The 23474-nt window shown below is 36.0% G+C and overlaps 2 protein-coding genes across 2 annotated transcripts; one reads left to right on the top strand and one right to left on the bottom strand.

Annotated features, from left to right (window-relative positions):
- Window positions 1-3493: 3493 nt before the first annotated feature.
- On the bottom strand, window positions 3494-4534 carry LOC127862818 (pituitary homeobox 1-like). Its single transcript, XM_052402084.1, has one exon. The coding sequence runs from the start codon at window positions 4532-4534 to the stop codon at window positions 3494-3496; it is 1041 nt and encodes a 346-aa protein (XP_052258044.1).
- A 1531-nt stretch (window positions 4535-6065) lies between these two features.
- LOC127862817 (pituitary homeobox 2-like) lies at window positions 6066-7145 on the top strand. The gene has a single exon (XM_052402083.1). It carries the CDS (start codon window positions 6066-6068, stop codon window positions 7143-7145), a length of 1080 nt encoding a protein of 359 aa, XP_052258043.1.
- The last annotated feature ends 16329 nt before the right edge of the window (window positions 7146-23474 follow it).

The following is a 23474-nucleotide window of genomic DNA, read 5'->3' as shown; positions in this document are numbered from 1 at the left end:
TTTAGAAATAATACATGGCAGTTAAAGAATAAAATGAAAATATAAAACATGTCATTAAATGCACTCAGCCGTTTTTTTTTCTTGCATTACACTTATACCAAAATATTGTAAAGCATAACACATCACCATAAGTGAATCATGTATGTACATGTTAGTCATTTTCAATATAGCCTTTAAGATTAAAACAATAAACTGATAATATCAAATTCACCTGAAAACTAATCATACAAGCAATACAGTTGAACCTTGCAACAGGTTACAGCATGTTTTTAACTTGCATGGTAAGACAATAAATAAATAGCCGATAATTATGCAATTAAACATAACAAATCCATAATAATTGGTATATGATGACAAGAACTTTATTATGAAAGTACTTTTTAAACACCTCCATGATATGACATTACTTGACTGCACAATAAATCAATATGTGAATAATGGGATTAAACGTAAAACTGAATACGAGTTTAGTTTGGCCAAAAATTTATTTTGTAAGTACATGTTCCAAAATGTATTTATTGAAACTTTTGAAACAAAGCTTATTAATTTCAAAATAACAAATGTGATTTTTGATTGTCCTATTATGATGAATGATGTGCTCGTATTGTAAAAGAAGACCATTTGTGATTTAGTCCATCCCACCTGGTAGCAAAAGTTGCCAACTTCTCATTGTATTAACCATCCAGATGAAGGATAGTGTCTGAATGAACTCCACAGACCAACACTTGTCACTTAATTGTCGCATATATACCATATGACAGTTGTAGGTCTTGGTCTGCGAAGGTTTGTATAACTGGGCCATTTCTGGCTAGGTTGAGGATGTTGTATTGGCAATATTGATGACAAATATCTTGTCCCCTGAACGACTCACGTCATAGCCAGATAACATGAAGGAGGGTAGTATCAATGCAGTTAGCTATTCAGAGATTCATTAAATTAATAAAGAAACCCATACACCTATTCACATAAGGTATTTGTTGCTGTTAACATAATATGATGTTTATTACAATTAGGCATGTAATATATACATTGTATTATTAGTTTAGAACGAAACTTATATTAATATGATTCTCTCAGTAAGTACATGAATGCACTGGCATAGTCCGTGTTTCTCACCTGATTATTACTTTGCAGAGGCACAAGTAAATTGAAGAGACACAGCCTGAGAACAATACCAAAAATATGAATGTTGAAACCGTAACTTTGTTCCCGCACCATGCCTCTCGTCATTTACATCGACAAGCCGGACTCCATGTACCTTATCCATTATTCACACCGAAAGCTATTCCACTTGTTGTGATTATACACATGGCAGTTAAATCACAATTTCCCACCATCTTGTATCGATGATTGTGTACCTATATTCGTTTATATAATAACCTGCAACACGGATCTATCAGAAAGAACACGAATGACCCTCATAATTAAGTTCTCACTTGTATTGCTTCGTTTGTTGACATCTTACTCTGATTTTCATTGCACAGTGAATACCCCAGGGGTTTACAAATAACAGGCACAGCAGTGTTTATCTTGTGTCGGTTAGCTTGCAGATGCACATAAGCTTTTTGATTGTTTCAATAAACTTGCAGATACATATGCAGGGATGTTTACTTTCTCTCGTTGTACTTGCAGAGACACATCCGTGTTTACATCGTCTGTATTAACTTGAAGAGGCACAGAAGTGTTTACATCGTCAGGGTTTACTTGCAGAGGCACAGCAGTGTTAACATCGTCAGGGTTAACTTTCAGAGACACAGCAGTGTTAACATCGTCTGTGTTAACTTGCAGTGGCACAGCAGTGTTAACATCGTCTGTGGTTACATGCAGAGGCACAGCAGTGTTTATATCGTCTGTTGTAACTTTCGATGCTAGCCTGATTAAATACCATAATCTTCCCTAGACATGACAATTTAGACAAGCACTGTTAAACATCTCTGTTTGGCTGGAATGTCAGAATTTTTTCTACCTGAACATAGTTCTCCTTCAAATAACATTAAGACGTTTAGCTTTTTCCATATATTTCTTAATTGCAAAAAATGGGAGGTTTTCTTTGTCCTTATCAACAATGTCATGTATTACGCTACTCAGTCGTTTTAATTCAATCTTAAGCTTGCTGCACTTTTCCACATCAGTCTTTAGAGATGCTTTCAAACAGGCCAACATATAACCTAGCTCTTTCATAGTGTTTAATTCAATATAGGCTATAATTGAATTTATTTTCTGGCGTGTGTCACGTAGTTTCTGTAATTGTTTGTTGTAAGGAGCCTGAAAAGTCAACATGTTGGTATTCCAATTATTATTAGGTTTCAGTAGTGTTTCTAGAAAAGCTGTCATCCTTTTTGTAGTTGCTGCATGTCTGGTGGAGATTCTTTGAGTGACTCGTATATCAGTGTTACTTTTGCACATACATGTAGTCTGAAATTATATTAATTGTTTTATGTGGTTTAAATGACCACTATGCGAAAGTATGTTTGAACGTTTGTCATCACGTTTTTGTTGTTTTTAAAATGTATATTGTCAGGTAATAAGATATTAGATGTCTTAATACCAATTTCGATTATTTGTAGACACACAATTATTAACGGTAATTGTCATCCTTGCACGTTTATTTGCATTTCCTATCTTTCACAAAAAAAAAAAAATCTGAATGGTGTTGAATAGTCTATTTATGAAAACAAACACTTTTGAAAGCAAATACGTGTTTGAGTAAGCTGTGATTGAGCAAAACACATTTAGTTCACCAAAGGTGACGGCGGTAATAACGAAACATTTTAGGCGTGTGTCTTCGTGAAGGTCACATGTCTGAAAGAAACCACTAACTTCCTTTCACACTGACCACTTACGTGTGTCTCTCCTTCCGTACGTCACATTTTTTCCAAACAACGGATCAGGCAGGTTAATACAGTGAACTCTACAATTTTAGACAGTTATCGCAGTAAACCCTCGTTTTGCGAAATATTTTCATATGAATGGTTGACGAAAATTATCAATAAAAAGGATTGTATGAGGATCAAGAAGTGGAAGACTTTATTCGGTAGTAAGTACTTAAAAAAATGCTTTCGCATTGTCAGAAGCCACTCTCGTTAAGATATATATTACCACGTGTAATAACAGTTTATTCCTTGTATTTTGTGATATAACTTTTTTTGTGACATAACTTTTCTTTTCTTTTTTTCACGATGTTTATTGTTACTACTACATTAACATACACGATGTACCATTAGTTGTATGTTTGGCTGATGCCTTCTAATTACACACTAAATGTTATTGTCAAATGGAGTTGGAAAAAGGCATAATGGCACCGGCAGTGTTTAACCTATAACGAAGTTATTTCATCCTAAATACAATCTGTTTTATATATTTAATAAACGACGAACGCAGATGCATCAAGCAAAATAATTTATTTGATAACAGTTAAGAATGCGATATTGAATGTACATAACAGTCACTCACAATCATAATAGCACAAACTAAAACAAATGTATGATAAACCTTAACGAACAAAAGAATGTAAATGAGCCCCAGATACCACCTGTGGTAACTGTTTGTACGTGTTGGACGCCATTGTGCTTTGTGCTGACGCCATCACTTGATGCGTTGCAGCAGGGATGGGGCACCAACTGGTTGTCATGGGAGACGGGGTGTGGTAATACGAAGAGTATGGTGTCATAGACGTTGTTGAAGTCGACTGTCTGAAAGGTATCTGGTTGAAAGTAACATGTTGTCCAGTGTTGTTGTTTGGACTTGATGTTACAGTCTGCATCCAAGGGTAGTGCATGTAACCGTTGTTCTGCGACGAAAGCGTACTGGGAAAGTTGCTGTACATAGGTACGTACTGTTGTATTGGTGATGGTACCGGAGTCACGTGCAGCATGTGTGACTGAGTCGAGTTGTTCATGTTCTCCACTCGCCTGCGCCACCTTGCGCGCTTGTTCTGGAACCAGATCTTGATGTTGGTATCCTTGACGCCGAAGTCCTTGGCAATGTTCTCCATCATCTCAGAGTCAGGGTACGGATTTTCGTGGAAGATTGTCATCAGTGATTTCAGCTGCTCTTTCGTGTAATTGGTTCTCGCAGGTTTTTTAGATTTCTTGTCCGATTCTTTATCGCCACTGCTTTCGGACTCGGCGTCTGTATGTGGCGAGCTGCTGACGGAAACAGACGAACTACTGGATGGAGTACTAGTTACACTTTCAGTATTCACTGTCGCCGGCGACAAGGAATTCAGTGACGTCATCGAACAGTCTGTTGCGCTTGGTGTACTCTCACGCTCTGGAACGGTTGTTGTAGATGAACCATTTCCGGGAGCTATCGGCAGCTCAGGCGATGACACCGGGAATAAGGAGATAAACGAAGAAACTTGACGTTCATTGTCTTCATTTAGAAAACTCATTTTCGAGACAGCCTTGTCAGCCGAGCGGCTGTTCGGCATGTTATATGGATGATAGCGTACTGAGCGGGAATTCTTGTGGTACGTCTCATCTTGTTCTCGAGGGAAATATCCGCCGGACGTTTTGTTATCATCACCAAGCATGTTTACTTTGGGGATTGTTGTCGGTAGAGTGAAACTCGTGGGCAGAATCTGTAAAATATGAACGTGAACATTAACTAGATTTCTAATCATGACATGTTCATCATAAACAATTAAATCGAAATGATAAAAACAATGAAATTAAGAAGTTACAAACATTACTTTTACTCTTTCAAAGCCTATTTTGAATAGAATTACCGCTATTAAAACAATGATAATTTTTAAACATGCCTATGAATTAAATCATCGTAGATTGAACAAATATTGGAGAAATAAAAATATTTAAGACAATCGCACTGTGTCACCGGTCAACATTGGTTTACATAAAGCAAGATGACAATAAAGTATGCACTTTATGTTGTGTAGTTTTCATTTATTGATAAGAAAACGTCTAAATTACCCGTTCAGTCATTGCTGTTGTCAATGCATTGGCTTCCGTCACTAACGAGGTCATGATATCTCTTGATAGCCGCTATTGTTTCAGTTATCACACGATAATGATTAGCTTGGAGAATTATGGCCCCTATATACGAGCTTGGACCCGGGGCACGATGTCAGTGTTTGAGCGAACTCGTTACCAAACTGTCATCACCCGCCACTAATCAAATGAACAAAGTGTGAATTTAGCTCACCTTGCGTTCACAATCGATCGATTAACGACCGAATCAAAGGACTTGATTACTCATTATTAGACATAATTAACTCGATGTCACTCTCTTCGTGTCAACAACCAAGCTCGTATATAATGGCTAAAACTCCCCAAGCTATTCAATTCTTTAGTTTGTTATGACTGAAACAAAAGAAACTATCAAAGACACATTACAACTCGTTAGCAAGACGTGGGCACATTACCAGTTACGATGATTGAGCAGGTAGATATTATTTATTAGCTTATAGCTCTGTCTTGTTCCAAATAACGAGCATATAATGTTTATCATCAAAATTAATTGACTTTATTTTACATCAATAATAAATCAGTTTCTTTGTATTTTATTTAGCTTTTAATAGGTTTTATTTGTTTATTAAAAAAGGATTTATTACGTTAATTTATGATCTGTAATCTCAAACATACATTAACATAAATATAAACTTGGCTTTAATGTATATTTATGTACACGTAGTTAACTCTTTCAGTGCTGGAACCGAATTTTGAAGGCCTTTGTAAACAGTTTGGATCCAGATGAGACGCCACAGAACGTGGCGTCTCATCTGGATCCCAACTGTTTGCAGTTCTTATAGTATTCTTTGAAAAAAATCAAAGAAAACGCTAATTTTAGAAATTCAGCAGACAACATTTTAGCAGACGAACAATTTTCCAGCATGCAAATGTTTAAACGTGAGGACAAATCGCCATCCTGTTTATCGTTTGTAATTATAATTAACAAATAACACTCAATGAATGCTTTGCACAATTGTCTTTTTTTCACGCAAAAAGCATTGTTATATTGTCTTATTTTCTAATAAAATAAATTGAATTTATTTCATATCTACATCTTCATATTTTTAGAAGTTGTCCACGAATATCACACAACCGATGACAAAACCCACATTGAACACATTTGACGATGATTTCCATACAAAGGGCGGGTATCAGCCTCGATTTCAAGACGAGATCAACCACACGAGTTCACGCGCGGTACGCTACCATCCATATAGCATGCCGATCAGCCGATTAGTGGACAAGAAAGTCCCAGACATAGAAAATTATGAAGCAATAGGGCGTCAAAAGTCTCCAGTTAAGTCCATAATCCCATTCTCTTTAGAGAGTTTCTTATCGCCCGTGTCTACTCCGGATTCCGGAATCGGAACTACACCAGCGTATGTTGAAGAGCGTGAGAGTACACCAAGCGCAATAGACTGCTCGATGACGTCACTGGATTCTCTGTCACCAGCGTCGGTCAATACTGGAAGCTCAACAAGTTCCCCTTACGGGTCTGAGCGTTTATCTGGTTCCACCAGCGGCTCGCCCAAAAAAGACGCCGAGTCAGCTCACACTAGCGATAAGGAATCGGACGGGAAGTCTCAAAAAGGTGCGAGAACCAAGTACACGAAGGAGCAGCTGAAGACGCTGATGAAAATCTTCCATGAGAATCCGTACCCTGACTCGGAGATGATGGAGAACATTGCCAAGGACTTCTGCGTCAAGGATACCAACATCAAGATCTGGTTCCAGAACAAGCGCGCCAGGTGGCGCAGGCGAGTGGAGAACATGAACAACTCGACTCAGTCACACATGCTGCATGCGACGCCGGTACCATCACAAATGCATCCGTACATACCCATGTGCAGCAACTTTCCAGGCATGCCTTTGTCGCAGAACAGCGGTTATATGTACTATCCTTGGATGCAGACTGGAACATTAAGTACAAACAACAGCACTCAACAGCAAATTACGTTGAACCAGCTACCTACCAGACAGATCTCGCCGACAATGGCTCCAACATCATTCGCTCCGTATTACAACATCCCGTCTCCCATGCCAACCAGTTTGTACCCGACACCTGCTGCAACATACCCCGTCATGACGTCACCACAAGAAAGTATAACGGCAAACATGAATCGACATTTATCGCATAACATGCATGGGACTCAGAACAACTCATTTGTACGTTAATACTCATCGTTATTGTATTATATGTTTGTGCTTTAACTATTGAAGTTGTAATGCTTTAGCTTTCAATATCAATAAATGCATTATCAAAGTGTGTGTAAGGGTCTTCAGTTTAGTTTGCATGCTCTATCAATTGTAATAACCACGTGTCCGACAAGTGCACATACACTTTTCATCGGACAACAGCAACATTTGTGTGCAATCTTCCTTATAACGCAATGTTATTATCATACGTTACAGTCGATACAGTTATATTTTCTATAACTTTATGGCAACAGACGTATTCGTCTAACTTATACAATCACAACTTAGTACGCATCACGATTTGTGGCTTCGGATGAGCGGGGATGGTGAGTCAGCTCAAATATGAGTCATGTTCTGAGAAAACTGGGCATAATGCATGTGCGTAAAGTGTCGTCCCAGATAAGCCTGTGCACAGGCTAATCAGGGACGACACTTTTCGCTTTTATGTCATTTTTCGTTGAAATGAAGTCTCTTGTTAGCAAAAATCAAATTTTGCTGAAAGTACAGGCTAATCTGGGACGACACTTTACGCACATGCATTGTGCCCAGTTTTCTCAGAACACGACTCATATAATTCCATGTAACACTTATAAATAAGCCTCGCTCTCGGTAAACCGGGTGTAATGCATGTCTATCCGTCGTACAACGGTCGTCAACATTCATATTTGTTAACAATCTAAGGCCACATTTATTGTCCGACCTTCATTAAACGTGGCTTGAATTAGTGTTAAAGTAATATCTTGGTCGAGTTTGTAACTGAGTTATAAGAGGTAAACAAATCGGCCACTGTCAAGTTAAAATATGGTCACTGTCAAGTTAAATAAAAGCTTTTAAAAACTTAAGGAGTAATATTTATTGTATTTTTTTTATAAAACTTGGTAAGATATTTTAAATGATATATCGGATGATTTTGTCCGGCTCTTTAAAAATACGGCCTTCAATCGGTGCAAAATGGTTTATGTTCGTTAAAAAAACAAACCGTCAGATGGCGGGCAATTTTCCTTATAAGGCCATTGTAAAACCTTTTTAACAGTCTAGAAGTCACATTTTAGTCGCATCTTCATGAAACTTGGTGAGAGCAAACATTCTAATGATATCTGGGCCGTTCGGGTCCGTTGAAAAACACGATAGCAATAAGGGGGAGGGGGGTGGGGGGTATGGGAGGCGGGGATATTTTCCTTATATGGTCCAATCTTCATGAAACTTGACCAGAACATTTCTTCGTATGATATCGAGTCTAAGTTGGAAAATGATTCGTTGAAAAACATACCCGCTAGAGGGCGGGCAGTTTTCAAAGTTGGTAAGTTGGAAAATGATTCGTTGAAAAACATACCCGCTAGAGGGCGGGCAGTTTTCCTAATATAGCTATTGTAAAACAGTCAAGAAGTCACATCTAAAGCCCAATCATCATGCAACTAGGTCAGAGCATTTTCAGATTTCTCGGCCCAGCCCAAAAATGGTTCCGCTTCTTAAAAAAAAATGTCCTCCAGGGGTCAAGGCAGTTTTCCCTCTGTAGCTATTTCAAAACCATGTTAACTGTCTAGACATCACATTTTTAGTTTAAAAAATGAACTTGGTCATACCATCGACATTTATCATACCACCGCATTGATATCTGCCTGATAAAAAGTTGCCTGATGTTAATGCGTATACGAGTCTTACAACGTCGTCGGATATTCGGTACTTTAATACAAAAGAAGAGTGTCGTTATAATCACGCAGTATCTAACACCAATAGAGCGAATATTTGATTGCACGAACATTTGAATATATACACACTAATTATGGCATTCGATGCCATCTCTAGTTAAAAAATAAACAAGATGGATGATTGGACAAGTAAACGTTTATCCAGAAAAAAACATTATTAAATGTTAAGGAAAATTACATGTATAACAAAGGTGAAACATTTATAATTGTCAACAACACAAAGTACGAGAACAACGATGGAAGAAACATGTACAAAAAACGTGTGCATATAAAACATATTTATGACTATATGAAACTAATTATGTTTTAGAAATAATACATGACAGTTCAATAATAAAATGAAAATGTAAAACATGTCATTAAATGCACTCTGCAGTTCTTTTTGCTTGCATTACACTTATACTAAAATATTGTAAAGCATAACACATCATCATAAGTAAATCATGTACATGTATGTACATGTTAGTCATTTTCAATATAGACTTTAAGATAAAAACAATTAACTGATAATATAAAATTAAAATGAAAACTTATCATACAAGCAATACAATAGAACCTTGCAACAGGTTATAGCATGTTTTTAACTTGCATGGTAAGACAATAAATCAAAAGCCGATAATTATGCAATTCAACATAACACTAAATAATAGGTATATGATGACAATAATTTTATTATGAAAGTATTTTTTCCAACACCTCTACGATCTGACATTACTTGACAACACAATAAATCAATATATGAATAATGTGATAAGACGTAACACTGAATACGAGTTTGGTTTAGCCAAGAATTTATTTAAAACATGTTCCAAAATGTGTTTAATGAAACTTTTGAAATAAAACTATTTAACTTTAAAAACAATGATTGTGATTTTTGATTGTCCCATAATGGTGAATGATGAACTGGTATTGTAAAAGACAGACCATTTGCGGTTTAGTCCCTCCTTGTAGCAAGAGTTGCCAACATCTCATTGTATTAACCATCCAGATGAAGGATAGTGTCTGAATGAACTCCACAGACCAACACTTGTCCCTTAATTGTCGCACATATACCATATGACAGTTGTAGGTCTTGGTCTGCGAAGGTTCGGATAACTGTGCCATTTCTGGCCAGGTTGAGGATGTTGTGTTGGCAATTGTGTCTTTTCGCAATTAAGAGCAAACAAGAGTTGTTGTTCGTTCGGGACGGTATCGCACTATCGGATAAACAGGTAAACAAACAAAACGAAAATACGTTCTGCACCTCAGATCGATGCAATCGTAATATTTACTGTTCATTTCGATTCAAATTTACGTATACATTTATATATTCATTGATTGATATACTTATAATTCTAGTTTGTTGACATTCGTTTCTTAATTCTGCCTTGTCATATAATTTCTCGACTCTTATTTTTTCATCAGTAAAAGTTTATAAACTCTGATAATAGCTCTCTGCTTATAAAACTGTGCCTGTTGCATTATTCAACATTTATTCCGTTGATGTTAAGTTTTTCATTGATTCATAATCAGTATTAATCTTTGTTTGGTTTATAAATTGATTGATATTCTTCTGTCACTGTCACACATAACTATCAGTTTCTGGAAACATTATTTTTTACGGCAATTTTCATATCAGTTTAGTGTAAATTAATTGATTTTTCGATTAATAAATTATGCTGTTTTTAATTGTTTCTGGTTAAAATATTTCCTTTAGAATGCTGCGTGAGAGTGTTGTGATTGGTCATAGTTCAGTGTTGTGGTTTTTTTTCAATGTCTACTGACCAAGTTAATTAACAGAGTTCTTCTTCGGATACAGCACTCTTTCTAGATCAAAGATTTTGTGCCCAAAATATAGAATGGATCTAATGAGCAAGTGCCTTATTCGTCTGCCTGCTTTAAGATTCTGATTTCATTTCCAGTCATTTAATATTATAATATAAAAAGCCACTATCACGCTAACCACTACTACATACGTACTGTATTATGCTATACAACAAACAGTACGATACGATGGCTATTTACAATAGGAAGAACCTAAAAACAAGCAACATTGGTGTAAATACGTTAAATTACAAACATTCGGCAACTTTTAAGCATATAAATATCGTTACACGATGTCATCTACTTTCGTTTTGTGGATGATATCGAGTCAGGATCGGATTCATTCGGGTTGCGTTCATTTGCATAGTTTATACTAGCTATAAATACAAGCTATCCCAGAAATCTACCATTTTCGCATTCGCTATATTCCAGTTACCCAGAATTCATTTCGGCTTGATATAATGACATTATTCATGAGAGCTACGTCATGCTTCCGATGCTGACCGAATCCAATATCGCGTTCGCCCGTAAATGTTCGGATATTTCGCGGGCAATAAAAATGGTATTATTTGTGACACAAAAAATAAAAACGAGTACTTTGTTTCTCGTTAAATCAATGTAGCCAGACAATATCTAACGTTGGAATTTTGCATTTTGCTAAAAGGAACCATGATTTTTGTATGGGTAAGCTTTATTTAACGAAATACTAGTATTCGATATTTTTGAACGTGATCGTTACTTTAAGGCATTCGACTGTAAATGATTTAATCATGTGAAATTAAATTTCCTGCATTTTATATTTATAACTATTTAGAATGAGTGTATTCTTAATTATTTTTTGTCATATATACATTGTTGCTTGTTTTAATTTTTTTTTAGATAACTTGTAGATAGATCAATTGTAACTGTATTGTCTTTTAAATTGAAGAATTAATTACATTTTCCCCGTTAATTTCAATGCTTTCTGAGCGTTTGTTTGTATTGTAAACATTGCAACAAAATATGTCATTGCTTTTTATGATTAACATTTTCATTCAGCAATATGGTTCAAATGATGTCTGTTCAGCAAAAGTAATAGGTGTCTAGATAATGTTCGTAAACTATTAACTAAAGAAACAAAGAAGAAATAGCTTACATGCGGTAGAAATAATATTGGTAAAAATGGGAAATTCTCAAAATGAGCAATATCTCTCTATCCCACAAAAGTCTGCAAAAACCTTCTAAAATTCAATTATTGTTTTGTAATAAGTTAAAGGGGTCTTTACAAATAAACCACTGGCGTGTTGTTCAATAAATCCTATATTGATTGTATTCATTACACTCTTTAATAAACCAACATTCTAATTAGCACCCAAAACACGGAGGTTATTTTAAAATTGAAAGCGTTATTTGAAATAAATGAATCACCTATGTCATGAGCTTAAACTAATTTAATTTAATGTATAATAAGACTTAAAAACGGTGTTGTTAAAGGGGAAATAATATGCTACTTTCAGCTGTATTTTTTATGAATGTAACACTGGAGGGTTAAATATGATAGATATATGTTATTTTGAAAAATACATGAAAATAACATGGCTAAAGACATAAGTGTAAGTCGAAGGAAATTGTTATTCATTGGTTTAATCATTAATAGGTTTTAAAACAATATTTAATACTGGTAAAATGTTTGCAGAGAATATTTTGACCACACAAATTCCAATGAGATATATAACATACTTACGTTAGACAATAGTAATAAGCCCTTAAGAAGAGAAATATACTTATAAACTATTAATAAAAAAACTGTGACATTTCAGTTTGTCATACAAAAATGAAACTCAGAAATCTTTAAGGGGTGTTGCTGCAGTTTTGCTGATTTTTTTCCATCTAATAGATTTTGTCCAAACTTTTAATTTAAGATATATATATATATACAAATACTATATGAAAAATTAAATAAAAACATAGGGTCACCGGCCTTGTTTTGATTTTATTCACCATTATATAACATGTACTTTTTCAATAAAACTGAAAAATCTCTAATTGCGTCAAAATAAATACAAACCTATGAAATTGACAACATGTAGATATTATATAAGCTAAGATACATCATATACAATTTTATTAAACCACACACTACCAATAAAATGGGGTACACAAGTTAAATTTTGAGAAATTATTTTTTTTATGATTTTTATGTCACCCAAAAAACCGTCTTTTTTTACTATTGTAACCACATAAATGGATTTAAAAAAATTCTATCTAATAGAATTATGCGAAACTGCTCAAATATGTTCATCTACGTATTGTCATCATAAAACATAAATAAAAAAGGGGGTCACCGCACCTTTAATTGAGATTTTTTGTTTTAACCATCCATACCGTCTACGTCAAATTTCATAAAATACAGCAATAAGGCAAAACCCAAGTACCGGTACATAGATTGTTTGAAATATGCATAAACATTAGAAATTGTTTACAATCTTAGCTGGGATCACAACAACTTACCAAAAGACTTTAATACAAAAATAATATTTAATCACAAACATAAGACCATACGGTATCAAACCCGACCTTGATCATTAATAACTTACATGTACTTATTCACAGATTTCGGCATGTTTTGAAGTTTGTGATTAAATGCTTTAAATTGATAAATGTTAACAACAGGACTAAAGAGCTCCAGTATAAAACAAGAATGAAATTAAAGAAAGAAAATAAAAAGTTTTTCTGAAACTGACAATGGTATTATGAACCTACTCGGTCATTTTTGATGATATGATACTGATACAAATATATTGAGTTGTGATAATAGCATCATCGGTGTTGGTATAAATATATCCTCGGTTAAATAAACTGCCGCAACACCCCTTAATATTGACTGGAAAACTGTTCATGCACTTGTTTAATCTAACTAAGGAAATATAGATCAGATGGCGCCAGTAACATTTGCATCAAAATGATGCAAGGAAGATCATTTGGATGAGTCAAAAGTGACACAATTGCAAAATGCTTGCATCAAAAAGCAGGAATCTGCTTTAATGGAAATCACTGGGCAATACGTATTCATATTGCATGTCAGGAAATAATAAAAATCCAAAAATGAATGATAAAAACATAGTGTGACTAGAGATTAAACAGTATATCTTTTATTGAAAATTAGAAGCCCTACATAGCATGGATTTGTAAAAGGATAAAACATTGGTTTGAAATATACAAAATACAATAAAAGCAGATGAGAAATTATGTATCTGGTCTGTTTGTTATAATATATACTGATGTCTCCCATAATGTCATTACACATCATAACGCATAATATAAATATTCTTTATTTCACAAGTATTGTGTAAAATCTGCATTATCAGTTTATATAACAATGTAATTCAGCATTTGTAATTTCTTTTCGTATGTGCAACATTTAATTGATACATGCTATACATTATTATATTCAAACTTAATTTAGTTTGTATGTAAAACTAAAAAAGTTGTTTATTTTGTACAATCCTTGAAAATTGGAAATGTACAATGATATATGTAGACAAGTACATTTATGTACCGTACCAATCAAGAAGCTGTTCATGAAACGCATTGTATATAACATGCAAAACTAATATATGAAATTCATATAGCTATATATATGCTATGCTTGTATGTGGGTAATATTCTACAGAGATAACACATTTTCGCACACATTAATAAGTACTTTTATCTCCATCAGTTGCAAAAAACTGTAACCCTTTACCACATCACACATTTTAACCGCCCCAAATTTTAAGCGGATGCAGATGGCAAATGAAATTGAAATAAATGAGGTCATCCTCTAATACCTACTTATAACTCGTTCTATATACTCCTCGTGCCACCAAAGATTGGAGACCATAAGGAATGAGTCCAATTTGGATATTGCAAGGGTTTCATTTGGTGTTGTCCACAATAATAATGATTTTAACAATAATTTATATTGACACATTTCTCGAGTCTACAAAACATCAATGTCACAATGTAGTAGCATAAACTCCATTATCGTGATTAGAATATGGATTGTTTATATAATAGTAAAGTGAAAATCCCTGAGCTCTAACCGTGTATCGAATCCAGGTCTTCCGAGTTTTAACCAGAAACTCTAACCGCGTCGCTTAATAGCTAGCTCAATAGAAAGGCTAAGTTACCTTATTCAACTACAATAGAAGATATTTTTTACAACACTTTATTTCACTCCTTTACTAATGTCAACATTGTTGACTGTTTTGGCGGGTTGCTAGCAATATATGCAAATGTAAAGATTGTCGCCTGGTGGGGAAAAGTGTGCAGCCAGTCCGGGACTCGAACCGGGGCACCTCGTTTACAGGGCGAGCGCTCTCCCGACTGGGCCGCCTCACATCCTTCCACCAATCCCGCTTAAGTTCGGTACCGTGACACGAATATCGGTACAATAAATAATGAAATCGTCGAACGCACGAATAGTTGGCAAAATACAATATGTTATATTATGTAAATGTAATATTTATACATTTAAAACTGGAACAACCCGAAAACTTGTGTCAAAAATATTGATACACTGATAATAACAGTAATTATTGGAACAAAAACCACAATAAAATTTGAAAAAAAGCATATGTGTTATGAACAAAAGGAAAGATACTTCATAACTCGCCATTATCCTTTGTTATTTATTTCCAGACGTCATCAGGAATTTCAAAGTTCTGCAGGAAGTGGATGATGCATTTCAGAAACCCCGACATCACAAGAACGAACTCGTCGGAATTCCCTGGAACCTTTGTAGCCTCCATTTGCGCCAAGAAAAACTCGGGCACATGCTTCCTTTCCACGACAAGAGCTTGTATTCTCGTGTAGATACTTAGGGCCCAGAGCACCGACTCGTTTACTTCGTCTTTACTTGGCATCGTTTGATCAAAAACGTCACTTTTCAGAATCGCATTGTTCCACTTGCTTGGTTCTGTGTAGTCTGCAGAAAATTTCGTGACAAGACCACGGCGTTCTAATTCAAAAAACAGTCCTGTCTTAAGGACATAGCTTGTAACAAATTCTGAAGCTTCAAACAGTGCAAGTAAAGTGTCAGTTGCACCTTTTTGTTCGCACGTTCGTACCTTTTCCGTTGACAATTTCAGACTTTGTTCGAAATCAAACAGCAAATGTGGACACAACAGTTGAATGCTCTTTGCAATTCTATATCCGTTCTTTGCACATCTCGGAGCAAATCTCATAGTCGCATGCTCAACCTGTGAAATGGAAACTTTAAACAGTAAGTTTTCCCTATTCCGTGGAACCGTTTCATCATTCTCATCAATAAAGCGTTTAACATCTTTCATCATTAAGTAGCAACCGATGGATTTAGCTGTGGTTTCGCTCACTAATCTGTTCTCGTATGTCCAGTTCCTTGGAATCAAGTCTTTGAATCTGATAATCGGGGCGATATCGACACTTACATCCATCCTCTTCAAATAAGATCCATACCAAACCAATTCTAATTGACCAATGTTAAAGCATTCACCTCGTTGATTCGTGTGGCCCCTAAATGTAAAGAATCGTGTGCCTTTCCATGTTGTCGCGTCGTTCAAGGCGTTTTGAATGTATTTGTGAAACTGATTGCTTACATCTGATCGTTTCAAAAACCCATTTTCGTCAAGCAAGTGGGCAACACAGTTCTTTTCAAATTCCTCTGCATGTCTTGCTTTCAAGTTGACAAATCCTACCATATTTGCGGCATTAACATCAGACATTTCAACGATTTCTCGCATTCTTACCAAATCAAACACAATATCAAACTCATCACAGTTTCCTACTTTCGTCCCTTCTGCAACGCTGCCGCCAAACATGACATGCGATTCAAATAATGGATTCTGCAGTTTCATCACTTCAGCAAGTCGCAAAGCAAATTCAAACATTTCCTTTCTCATTGATCGCGAATCTTCCTCTGCCAAGTATATTTGTGATGCATTTGGCTCAAGTACGGAAATTGAATTCTGCAGAATAAATGTTCTATTATGCCTACATATAGGGTATTTTACAAGCCATTCCTCAATATCATAACCGGCCACATGTTCAGGTTCTTCGAATCCGCGACTTTTCAAAGAACATTCATTATGACAACACAGCTGAAAAACCAGCCCGTGTCGAATATCGGATACAATCGGTCCCGTTTCAATGTTCGGTGATTCAAGCCCGAGAAGTCTTAATGTCACACTATCGCCTTGTATTTCAGCTTCATCCTTTGCAGTTCTGCTGCGTTTGTCTTTAATGCAGGTTGAGGCACCATTCCTCAACAAACATTCTATTGCAGCATGGTTGTTGAAATTCACAGCATGGTGTAGAGGAACGGCCCCGAAATCGTCTTGAACATTTACATCGGCACCATGTTTAACTAGTGTTGCAATCATCTCAATGACGAACGGGGTTTCGTCAGTTGTCAATGTGTGAGTGCACAAATGCAAAGGTGCCAAACCAAACCGGTCCCTCATGTTAACATCTTTGTAAAAGTGGACTAATTCTTTGACTGCCACAATATTGCAGTGTTCAACAGCTTCATGCAAAATGACTCTTCCATGGATGTCTTGGTGGTTAAACAGTTTGAATTTCTTCAATAATACTCCGACAAAATGTCTCAAAGAATTCATATATGACGTATATTCAGGTTTGTAATGCCTTTGTGTTAAATACGCGACGGGAGTTTCGTTTCTTGCGTCTACAGTGTTTATTGATGCCCCACAGTCCAACAATGTTTTTAAGAATACCAAACACCATTCTGGAATAGACTGTTTTATATTATATCGCTTAGTCATCCAGTGGAAGTTTTGAAACCAAAAATGAAGAGGCGTAAGTTGTGTTTCAGCATGTTGTATATTCATGTCAGCACCGTAGTCGTATAATAGTCGAACCTTTTCCAAAATCCGAGAAGCATCAGAACGGAACGTTTGGTTTCCAACACCACACGAAACCCCATCACCATTATCAACCCCAGTGCCATCATTGACTCTCTGATATAGTATCTCTTCACTTCTGGTTGTCTGCTCGTCGCTTAAGTTGCCACTGCTGTTATTGGATATCTCTGTGGCATAAAAAGTATCATCAACGTCATTTTCATTAATAGCATCATGAACGTCATTTTTAACTGCAGTACTATCACCACACTGATCGCTGTATTTCATCCCGTCTGACTGATATTCGAATTCAATATTACCATTCAACTCTTCTTTATTTGAAACATCCATGTTGTCGCCCAAATGGTTATTAAACTCTGCATACAACTCCTCCCAAGCTCTGTATATCAGCTCATGAATCACGGGACAACCTTTGGCATCAAGGGCGTTAGGATTTGCACCAAATTGAAGAAGCTTTTTAACAACTTCTGGATTAACCTGTCCGTCCATAGACATATGTAAGGCGGTTCCACATATTGAATCGTCCTTTTCGATATTGATGGTATCTACGTCACCGTCTTTCAACGTTGGTTGCAATAAATCTAGCATCGTTAGTTTGCTGTTAAGACAAGCAAAGTGTAAAGCCATGTCTGACGTGATAAGACTCTTTGTAACGGCAGTAAACCCCTTTCTGATGGCATCCTTGATTATTCCGACGTCATCATCCAGAATCGCTTTGAACACATTGTAGATGTCCGCTTCAGTTAAAGACATGATCAATCCGAGTTTGTCGGGTTGTATTACCGTATTTTAAGTCAATGCGGAAATATTGTGTTCCTAATTTTTTTTTTAAAACAACAACAACAAAAACAACAACAACCGTCCTTTTCAAAATGTCTAGTTTTACACCTCGAAGTTTGTGTGGAAAGTTTTATCACCGCCGTAAAATAATCCAAAGTAAACAAAGTTTATAAAATATTGTATTCGTATTAAGTTTGAAACATGACAATCTTGTCCGATAGTCATGTTAAATGTTTGTTATCCTTTATATCTTATCGTTACATGTTAGGCTATGATTATCATCTGTCCTTCGCTGCTCACGGATAAGATATCACATATATATATATGTAACTTAAATTTCACTTTTGTGACTAGTGATTGGACGAGAACGTAATGTGGAGTTTTAAAATACCTGCATCTAATTATTATGAATTGCTACTATCGCAAACCCTCTTGTAATATCACTATTTCAAATCGACTAAATTGTATATTTCGGGTTAGTTTATACATGTAACAATATCGGTAAATTGTTTTTTTAGTTGTGTTAACTTTGTCATAAGAAGACTATGTTATAAATAATGATGTTCAGTCATTGTTCCGTGTCATACGAAAATGTTGTGACTGCTGACAATGTTTAAAACTATACTGTGTCATTCAAATACGTTCTGAATAGTGAAAACGTTCAAACGCTGTACTGTGTTATTAGAAGATGTTGTGACCTATGAAGATGTTCAAACCCTTAACTGTATTATTAGATGATATTGAGTCTAGTGAAAACGTTAAATTTATGTGCTGTATTATTAGAAGACGTTGTGTCTAGTGACGACAATAAACGATATACTGTGTCAATAGAATACGTTGCGACGGGTGCTTAAGTTCTTACGATAAACTGTATAGTAAGAAAATGTTGTGAGTGGTTTCAATGTTTAACAACTATACTGTGTCGTTTAAATACGTTGTGACGTGTGCATGACGACGTACAAACGCTGTCCTGTATTATCAGAGGACGTTGGGTCTAGTGACGACGTTCAAACGCTGTACTGTGTAATCAGAAGACGTTGTTACTAGGGAAGAGTTGTCATTGATGTTCTGTCTCATAAGAATAAGTTGTTACTAGTGAGGACTAGTGAGGACGTGACGACGATATACTGTATCATTAGGAACCGTTGTTACTGTTGACAAGGTTTAAAAACCATACTGTGTCATTAGAAGACTCTGTGACTTGTGATGACATTCAAACGCAGTAATCTGCCATTAGAAGACGATGTAACTAGTGATAACGTTTTAAGGATACACTTTGCAATAAAACGATTTTTTGGGATTGCCAACTATGTTCAAACGATAAACTTTGTCATTTGAAGACGTAGTGACAGGTGAAAACGTTCACACGCTGTAATGTGTCATCAGAAGACGTTGTGTCATGTGACAACGCTATACTGTGTCACTAGAAGAAGTGATTAGTGACAACGTTTGAACGCTGCACTTTGTATTAAGAAGACATTGTGGCAGGTGACAAAGTTCAAATGCTAAACTGTAGTGCTAGCACAAACTGTGACAAGTGACGACGTTCAATCGCTACACTAATATAAGAAGCAGTTCTGATTAATGACGGCGTAACAACACTTTGCAGTGTCTTTAGAAACGTTGTGACATGTGACAACATTCAAATTTTGAACTTTGTCATAAGAAGATATTGTAACTAGTGAAAAACTGTAATGCGCCATAAAATCATGTTGTGAATTAAGTCTAAATGATTGAAAGCTGAACTATGACGCTTTTACGCTTTACTTAGAAGGCGTTTTGACAAGTGACAACTTTCAAACGCTATAATGTGTAATTATAAAACAATGGCGTGCAATCGCTTTACTGTGTCATTCGAAGACGTTATGACATGTCACAATGTCCAAACGCTATACTGTGCCATTATAATCCTGTGTGACAGTTGACAACGTTCAAGCGCTGTAGTGTGTCATTAGAAGACGTTGTGACAGTGTGACAAGTGACAAAGTTCAAATCTGAACGTTCAAACACTATGTCACCAGAAGACGGTGTTACTAGTTAGACTTTCAAACGTTTAAATGTATCATTGCTCTAGCAGAAGACGTTGCGACAAGTGACTGCCTTTAAACGCTTGCTGTGTCATTAGAAGACTTTACCTGTGACGACGTTCAAATGCTGTTCTCTGCTATTCAGATTGAAATTAATCACATTCTTCAAAAACTGTAGTGTGTCGTCAGAAAACGATGTGACGTGGGACGACGTTAAAACGCTGTACTGTATCATTCGAAGACGCTGTGATTAGTAAGAATGTTTAACGCTGTACTTCGTCGCTCAATTGATCTAGTGTGCCATTCGAAGATGTTATGATAAGTGACGACGTTTAAACGCTGTCATGTGTCATAAGAAGACGAAGACGTAAACACTGACTTATATCATAAGATTTCGTGGCTGGTTACAACGTTCAAATGCTCTACGATATCATCAGTAACAACGACAACGTCTTTTTATGACCTTTAACCATTGTAATATGTAGCCAGGAGATGCGGAGCAAATATTTCAACATATCGGTTAATGTCTCCGAAGACTGCTCCGCATCTCCTACACGGAGCACAAGACCAACGAGTAGGTCCGGAACACTTGTTGGTCCACAAGAACCCCTGCTGGCGACAGTCGCCACAGAACGTTGTAACCAGTGAAAACCTTGTACTATGTCGCAAGAGTACGTTGTGACCAGTGACAACGTTGTACTATGTCGTCAAAGTACGTTGTGACCAGTGACAACGTTGTACTATGTCGCCAGAGAACGTTGTCACCAGTGACAACGTTGTACTATGTCGTCAGAGTACGGTGTGACCAGTGGCAACGTTGTGCTATGTCGTCAGAGTACGTTGTGACCAGTGACAACGTTGTACTATGTCGTCAGAGAACGTTATGACCAGTGACAACGTTGAACTATGTGTCAGAGTACGTTGTGACCAGTGACAACGTTGTACAATGTCGTCAGAGTACGTTGTGACCAGTGACAACGTTGTACTATGTCGTCAGAGAACGTTGTGACCAGTGAAAACGTTGTACTATGTCGTCAGAGAACGTTGTGACCAGTGACAACGTTGCACTATGTGTCAGAGAACGTTGTGACCAGTGACAATGTTGTACTATGTCGTCAGAGAACGTTGTGGCCAGTGATCGGTAATTTCCGTAACCATATTGAACATTTCAGCTTACAAGTTTTCCTTTCTAATGTTTTCTCAAATATCAAAGCACGAAATTATTGTGTACCATTACACAAATGAATAACAAGTAATATTTCATTGATTTTGGTGAGGAAAACTGTCTATACATGCTTATAAATACCAATTAAGACTCAACTAAAGTGCATTAAATATTGAAAAATAAATAATATTTCAGTTCTTCGGTCCATCTGATAGTTTCATCAATTCCCATACTATGTCATCAGAGTACGTTGTGATCAGTGACAACGTTGTACTATGTCATCAAAGTATGTTGTGACCTTGAACATCGCTGTACTTTGTCGTCAGAGTACGTTTTGACCATTGACAACGTTGTATAATGTCGTCAGAGTACGTTGTGACCAGTGACAACGTTGTAATATGTCGTTATAGTACGTTGTGACCAGTGACAACGTTGTACTATGTCGTCAGAAAACGTTGTGACCAGTGACAACGTTGTCCTATGTCGTCAGAAAACGTGATGACCAATGACAACGCTGTACTATGTCGTCAGAAAACGTAATGACCAGTGACAACGTTGTACTATGTCGTCGAAAAACGTAGTGACCAGTGACGACGTCATTGTGAATTTAACTGAGAATGTCTGCCTTAAGCATAATATACATAATGTCCCTGTTTGTGTATAAATGTGACCGTTCTTATTAACTGGCCTCTTCAACATTGTCCTTAATTACACCAAATCACACTTTTGATGAGATATCAAAGTGAAACTTTCGAACAATTTCTGTGTTACAAATCAAAGTAAGTAACTGATTTGTATTAAAGGGAGTATTAAAGAACTGAACAAGATATATATTAGAAAATACATTTTAATCATGATTTACTGTATACAATTGGTACATAAAGTTTGATAAAAAATAACATTTGAGTAATAGTATTGCGATTTGTGAAATAAACTACATGTGTACATGTAATACTACAAAATGTTGATGAAAATCCAACATGCAATACATAAAAAGTATTTCTTCCAAGATGCAAAGTTGGATTATCAATTAAAAAACATATTGTTTACACTAAAAACCAAATATCATGTATTTCTATAACAGATGATAATAAATGTTCTGACATGCATTATTAAATGCTTATAATATAAATAAGACAAGAAATGTGTCACAGAAACTGATGCCCGTCATGACACATGTTTTGACACAGACAAATCCACTATCTATTCTACGGTGTACACAGAGACAAATGGCCATACTGCAGTAAACAAAATGGTCAGAACAAAAATTCCTTGCTTAAGTATCATCTACACATTTAGGTCATTCAGACATGAAAGTTTGAGTGAGTTCCACCCAGTTGTTGAGGAGGAGTTGAAAACAAAAGCTTAGGGACATACAAACGGACAGACAGGTGAAATCTAGTACATATTGGACGATTTGTGAGTGGACAAGTGTTTTCATTTATTTGTTTCCTTGAGTGATACAATCTTGGAAGTGTAGACATAAGTAATAAAAACTCTGGATATTGGTCCCATACCTGATATACCATACATTAACTTTAATCACTTTCACATGGCTTATGTAAAGAAAAATAATATCAAAATAAGTGTTTACTTGCAGAGTGGCATATCCTTCTTCCAAACAAGAGGTTTATTTGTTGAAATAACAATTGTATGTCCTTATTCATTATATATTTCATCATGGTCTAAGACAGACAATGTTTTAAAGTTCAGGTGGAGCTGTACAAATTACGCTGCTTTTTTCAAGCTTTTGTAAAATTCTTCGATGGCGTAAATTCTCATTTTGAAAGATTCTTAAGGTCGACAGATCGAGTTTGGAACGATACAGTCTAGGAAGTGGTCCGAATAAACGTGTGTATAAAACGTTGGAATCTACACTCCCCAGTCTTTTTTTGTATATTAGTCCTTTGGTAATTAACTTTTTTTCAGAAAATTGATGACTG

The sequence above is a fragment of the Dreissena polymorpha genome, chromosome 16 (assembly GCF_020536995.1).
Source record: "Dreissena polymorpha isolate Duluth1 chromosome 16, UMN_Dpol_1.0, whole genome shotgun sequence".
Lineage (NCBI taxonomy): Eukaryota > Metazoa > Mollusca > Bivalvia > Myida > Dreissenidae > Dreissena > Dreissena polymorpha.
The sequence above is the reverse complement of the archived record's forward strand: the minus strand, read 5'-3'. Positions and strand labels throughout refer to the sequence as shown.

Bases quoted from the DNA above. Each gene is read 5' to 3' on its own strand.
- LOC127862818 (XM_052402084.1), bottom strand. From the start codon at position 4,534: ATGCTTGGTGATGATAACAAAACGTCCGGCGGATATTTCCCTCGAGAA.
- LOC127862817 (XM_052402083.1), top strand. From the start codon at position 6,066: ATGACAAAACCCACATTGAACACATTTGACGATGATTTCCATACAAAG.